General features: G+C 45.6%; 1 protein-coding gene across 1 annotated transcript; it reads left to right on the top strand.

The window, feature by feature from the left end:
• The first annotated feature begins 1,755 nt into the window (after positions 1-1,755).
• LOC124685345 (amino acid transporter AVT6A-like) lies at positions 1,756-5,126 on the top strand. Its single transcript, XM_047219697.1, has 5 exons — positions 1,756-2,525; positions 3,182-3,334; positions 3,465-3,668; positions 3,881-4,346; positions 4,683-5,126. The coding sequence occupies exons 1-5, from the start codon at positions 2,114-2,116 to the stop codon at positions 4,822-4,824; spliced, it is 1,377 nt and encodes a 458-aa protein (XP_047075653.1). The 5' UTR covers positions 1,756-2,113; the 3' UTR covers positions 4,825-5,126.
• Positions 5,127-5,824: the final 698 nt, after the last annotated feature.

Raw genomic sequence — 5,824 nt, 5'->3', positions numbered from 1 at the left:
TATGGTATCACGATGTTCATCAGTTTGGTACTCACAACGGCCATCACACACCCCTGCTTGGCATAGTCCGCGCCTCGGTGTAGGGAGTACCACGGTGGGCTGCATCATTGGCCGAAGAAGTAAAAGAGGATTGACTAGTCTCTGTGTGCATCTACGGATGGTAATCAAACGCGGCGAGCTGGGCACACATGTTTGTAAGAGTGGTGCTTGATATTGAATTAATAGAATCAATGAGTGGATTGTAGTCACTGTCGAGACCATTGAGAATATAGCTCTTCATCTCATCATAATCAACTTTCTTGCCAGTTTCCGCGAGCTCGGATGCGAACCCTTTCATCTTGGAGATAAACCGGTTTGCAGGCATGTCGTTTTTCTTCATGTTTTGGAGGGCTCCACGCAGCATATTGATGCGGTCTTCGGATTGTGAGGATAGAGGTTGGTTATGAGTCCCCACACATCAATCGCGTGTTCGAGGACAATGGTTTCACCGAGAACATCTGGTGTCATGGAACAGTTGAGGAGGTCGAGGACTTGCTGACCACGAGACTGCCAAGCGCAGTATGCCGGGTCGTGAGTCACCTTTGTCTTGTCACCATCAGGGAGCTCCACGGTTTCAGCGGGCGCACTGTGGATCCATGGAGAAGACCCAGGACCTCTCATCGCGAAGAGAGGGGCCTGCTAGTAGAATTTGTTGGTCTAGGTGAGCTTGTCTGTGGGCGGAGCGCCAAGGGCCGCCACCAGGGAGAGAGTCGAGGTTAAAGACAACATCGGGTGGATTGGGTTGTAGGTGGTGATCTGGTGTTCTTCTTTTGGGTTTTATAGCATCGAGTGGGTTTGGTTGTGGGTGGCAATCAGAAGAGGACTAGGTTGTAGATGCTACGATCAAGATGTGTATGGACTTGGGATTTGGTTCTTCTTCGATAGGGAAGATCGGTTTGGGTTTTTGGTGCTCCATCGGGAGGGGATCGGCGGGGTTGTTTTTCTTAGTTCTACGATCGAAACAAGATCGGCGGGTTATTGATGCTTCAGTCTAACGCGGATCGGCAGAGGTTTTTGGCGCTTCGATCAATGGAGATCGGCTAGGTTTCCGTGGTGGAGGCTCGACGTCGGTGGAAGAGCATCGCTCTGATACCATGTCAAACATAATAGGATGAAACGGTGCCCTTGTTCTAGGGATCGGGTAAGTGTTATATCAGGATGAGGTTAGGAAAAGCCTCTAACGGGTGACACTAGAGAGAGAAATACGGGTATGGGTGGTGTGCTACACGATACCATACCGCATAGATATTATGGGCTCAACATGTAGGACCACGTATGAATCAGGAAAAAGAATCCTTGTTTGTGTCTCTAACCTGAATTTGTTTTAAGTTGCGACCTTGGGCATAAATAATTATGCGAGCAATAGAAACACATGTGAAATTGATAACGGTCCATTGAGATTTCTTTAGAAAGATCCAATCGATTCTTACATTGGAGCACAAATCGTCAAGCATTGGAGCGGACAAAAATCCAAGTGAATCATTTAGAAAAAAACAAGTCAATGAACTCTTAACAATTTGAAATATATTATTCATACAAAAAAGAATCTCTAACAAACTCATAGCCACTCTCAACTATACTCTCAACCGCTGATTGGTGGCAATTCTGACCTGCAGCCTCCAAATACGCCTAGTAAATTTGCTCGGCTCGCTGCCAACGATCGTTATCTCGCAACAATACACAGGGAGGAGAGTTGGGCTCGACAAGCTTTCTCCGTACAAATTTCGCTCTCAGCCACTTTCTTCCGTTAATCCGTTCCACTTCCGTCGCCACGCGCGCGACCGGAGAATCCCCGCAGCCTATCCGAAATCCTAGGAATCTCCGATCCCCTCCAGCCAACTCAACTCGGTGGCTCAGCTCGGAGATCTGTGCGCTCTGCATCTCGCGGCGCCGTGCCTGTGAAATTCGTGTGGCTGTTCTTCGATCTCCGGCTCAAGAAGCATTCCCCTTCTTCGTGGAGTCCAAGAGGAAGCAGTGATTCCGGCCGCAAAGACCGCACCTTTTTTCTTTGCTTCTGTTTGATTCCCCCCCACTATTATAGCTTAAGAATCGGCAGCTCCGCTCTCGAACGAAGATGACGACGGCGGAGGGCCCCGCGACAGAGCGCTTCCCGGAGAGCAGCAGCGCGCCGCTGCTCCCGACGAAGCAGCTCGCCGCGCCGTCCGACGCCTTCCACGAGTTCGACGGCGCCTCCTTCCCCGGCGCGGTGTTCAACCTCTCCACCACCATCGTCGGCGCGGGCATCATGGCGCTGCCGGCGACCATGAAGGTGCTGGGCCTCGTCCCGGGGCTGGTCATGATCGTGCTCGCCGCCTTCCTCACCGACGCCTCCATCGAGCTGCTCATGCGGTTCAGCCGCGTCGTCGGCGCGCCCTCCTACGGGGCCGTCATGGGGGACGCATTCGGGTGGTGGGGGCGGAGACTGCTCCAGGTCTGCGTCGTGGTCAACAACGTCGGCGTCATGATCGTCTACATGATTATCATCGGTAAAATCCTCTCGGCCAGGCTATGCTGTCTCAGTGACTTGTGTCTTCCATTCAGAATGCTACTCCAAGTTAGGCATTTGAGGCATGATCTTCTCACAGTTTTGGAGTCTTATCTGTACTTCAGTAGTTCAGTCTCAGTAATTTAACTCCCACTTTTATATTTATTAAGGAAGTAATTACCCCGTAACTAATACTGTGTAATAGGACGCATCGAGTAGTACCATTTATACACAGTAACTCTTAGTATCACTTTCAGAACATCTATTACACCACTACTGCTGCATTTAGAAGTGCTTATGAGTTCTGAAATCCAACTGGAATGCAATCTTAGAGTAATGAATAAATTCTCTGTCAGTTAACTCTTATCAATTTATTTCTCCCGTGAATCTGTGATGCTTTGTTAGTACATCTGCATTCTTTCTTTTGCTGCATAATGTTTGAGTCCACATGCATCATGTACACCTTCCAAACAAAATGCCAAGTGGAAGCAATGAGCACTTTTTTACTGATACAACTGCTTGCATCTTGGACTGTTTTATGGATAGTTGACGCTTTTTGCTAAAGGTCTCAATTCTTGGTACTTGAATTGTGGGGTTTTGGTCCCTATTGAGGCACGGTTGTGAATCTAATATAAACCGATCCCTCGTTACCTCTAGGTGATGTGCTTTCTGGAACGTCCTCTGGTGGTGAGCACCACTACGGTGTATTAGAAGGATGGTTTGGGACACACTGGTGGAACGGGCGTTTCTTTGTTCTCCTGGTTACTACCCTCGCTGTGTTTACTCCTCTAGCATGTTTCAAGCGTGTTGGTAAGTGATTGCATGCGAAAAGCATTGATTACTTTTCTTTCTTATCTTGATGAGAAGTCTTTCACTTCTGCATTTTGTAAGAGTATGATACTATGTTTTTATTCATATGCCTTTTGTTTCTTTATCGCAGATTCACTGAGCTACACATCCGCCGTATCTGTTGCTTTGGCAGTTGTATTTGTTGTTATCACTGCAGGAATTGCTATTGTGAAACTGATACGCGGACAAATCCCAATGCCTAAATTGTTCCCTGAAGTTCCTGATCTAGCATCTGTCTGGGAACTTTTCACAGCAGTACCAGTGCTTGTCACTGCTTACGTGTGCCATTATAATGGTACGAGCTAATCCTACCCCTGATTGCAAAAACATGCACACTCATGGCTGAGCTAAAATGATTATTATTGGTTTAAGAGATATCTATTTTTCCTCGAACACACACCAAAAAGTGTGGCCATGTTGAAGTCCATCTCCTAAATTTGTAGCTAAAGTCCCACAGAGTTAACTTGGCTTCTCAATTGTCTAAGGACATCCTATGATATTTTGCAGTTCACCCAATTCATAATGAGCTCAAGGAGTCTTCCCAGATCAAGCCGATAGTTCACACATCATTGGCTCTGTGCTCGACTGTCTATATCACAACAAGTTTCTTTGGATATCTTCTGTTTGGTGAATCTACACTCTCTGATGTGCTGGCTAACTTTGACTCAAATCTTGGCATTCCTTACAGTTCAGTTCTTAATGATGCTGTCAGAGTGAGCTATGCTGTCCACCTTATGCTCGTGTTCCCCATGATATTCCACGCACTGCGGCTCAATTTGGATGGGCTTCTCTTTTCCTATGCAAGGCCCCTATCTTCTGATAACACAAGGTTTGGTGTAATGACAGCAGTGCTCCTCCTCGTGATTTTTGTATCTGCAAACTTCATTCCTAGCATCTGGGATGCCTTCCAGTTTACTGGGGCTACTGCTGCTGTTTGCATCGCCTTCATTTTCCCAGCTGCGATCACTTTGAGGTAAGTTGATACATTCAAGCTGTTCATTATAAATCCTCCCGTCCTTGTAAAATAAACAGATTGTACATCTTCCTTTCTATCTCTAGTATGTTGCACTAGTAATTTTATTATGCACGAAACCAGAATAAAAATTAGGTGGAAGGAAACCAGCTGCGATGCCGATGCTGTCCACGATTGAATCTGACTTACTTTTGTGTATTATGACACTATGACTGTATTATAAGGACACTAATTTATCAATGTGCAGTTGACCCAATAAAATGAAGGGCTAGGTTTAGTTGTTCAATAAAGTTGTTTGTCTTCATCATCTAATGCATTTGGCTTTTAATATCTCAGGGATCCTCACAGCATAGCGAAAAAGTGGGACAAGATACTCGCCGTCTTCATGATTGTTCTTGCAGTCACTTCGAACGTAGTAGCTGTGTACAGTGATGCATACTCGATATTCCATAAGAAAAGTGCCCCCTCCCAGGCCTGAGACGCATAACCTGTAGTGGAGCCAACACATGCAAGGGGAATTCGTATGAAAGGTTGTTTATACGTCATTTCGCCAATTAGAAGGGCATTCAAGGGCGTACTTCTGGGATTGGTTTCGCGACTTATTTGGCTAAGGATATATAGATGCGCAAAATAGGGCCCTCTGCCTCAACTGTGTTGAGTCCAGTTCAAATCCTTGTGTGTAAGGATATATATAGATGCGCAAAATTTGGCTAAGTTGTTTTTTGTGACATGTACACTACAAGGAGATCATGTAAAAAAAAAGTGAAGTTACAGAGTTATTATTTTGATATGCAATTGCAAACACACAGTTGTATTTGTTGTGAGATAGTAATTGAAATTATGGATGTTTAAAGCTTATTGCTTATTTCATGTGTAAGCCATTCTCTCACGGAAAAATTGGTGTTTCATACACCTAACAGGGAACAGAAGTCAGTTGAGATGTTAACTCACCTCGAATGTTGTTAGAGGTTTCGATGGTTTTTGTGGTCTAATAATTCCCCAAACAAACCGTCTCTTAGTTTCTCTCTTGACATCCGATATGGAGTCTGAAGTTGATCTCGCTGTCGAAGCAGAGACAAGGGAGACAATGTGCATTCTCGAAAGAAAAGAAAGGACGAACACAAGGTCTGTCAGTGCTGCATACAACTGCAGAGCATTTGCTTCCTTGTATTACCCCAGTTACAGAGAACAATATATGTCTATCCCCGTGATCCCAGCAATGAACTAGAGAACGAAACCGAAGGAAAACACAATGCACACCGGCCTCGCTGAACAGTAGATACTAGTGCATAGATAGCTTGACAATTGATCCGACACATTTAAATTATTTTTGGATTGTCAACACATATCTATCTGTTCTAAACCCCCCGTTGCAACGCGTGGGCATTTTGCTAGTGTTTATAGTCTTTCCACGACATCTTGGTCGTTCCCGTATTGTTGCTCATCGTCGGCTGATTGAGGAAGCCGGTCCCACTGTT

This window comes from Lolium rigidum, chromosome 1, assembly GCF_022539505.1.
Source record: "Lolium rigidum isolate FL_2022 chromosome 1, APGP_CSIRO_Lrig_0.1, whole genome shotgun sequence".
Classification (NCBI taxonomy): Eukaryota; Viridiplantae; Streptophyta; class Magnoliopsida; order Poales; family Poaceae; genus Lolium; species Lolium rigidum.
The sequence above is the reverse complement of the archived record's forward strand: the minus strand, read 5'-3'. Positions and strand labels throughout refer to the sequence as shown.

Coding starts and splice junctions, on each gene's coding strand:
- LOC124685345 (XM_047219697.1), top strand. CDS start 2,114: ATGACGACGGCGGAGGGCCCCGCGACAGAGCGCTTCCCGGAGAGCAGC. Junction 2,526..3,181: donor CGTCTACATGATTATCATCG/GTAAAATCCTCT, acceptor CGTTACCTCTAG/GTGATGTGCTTTCTGGAACG. Junction 4,347..4,682: donor CCAGCTGCGATCACTTTGAG/GTAAGTTGATAC, acceptor TTAATATCTCAG/GGATCCTCACAGCATAGCGA.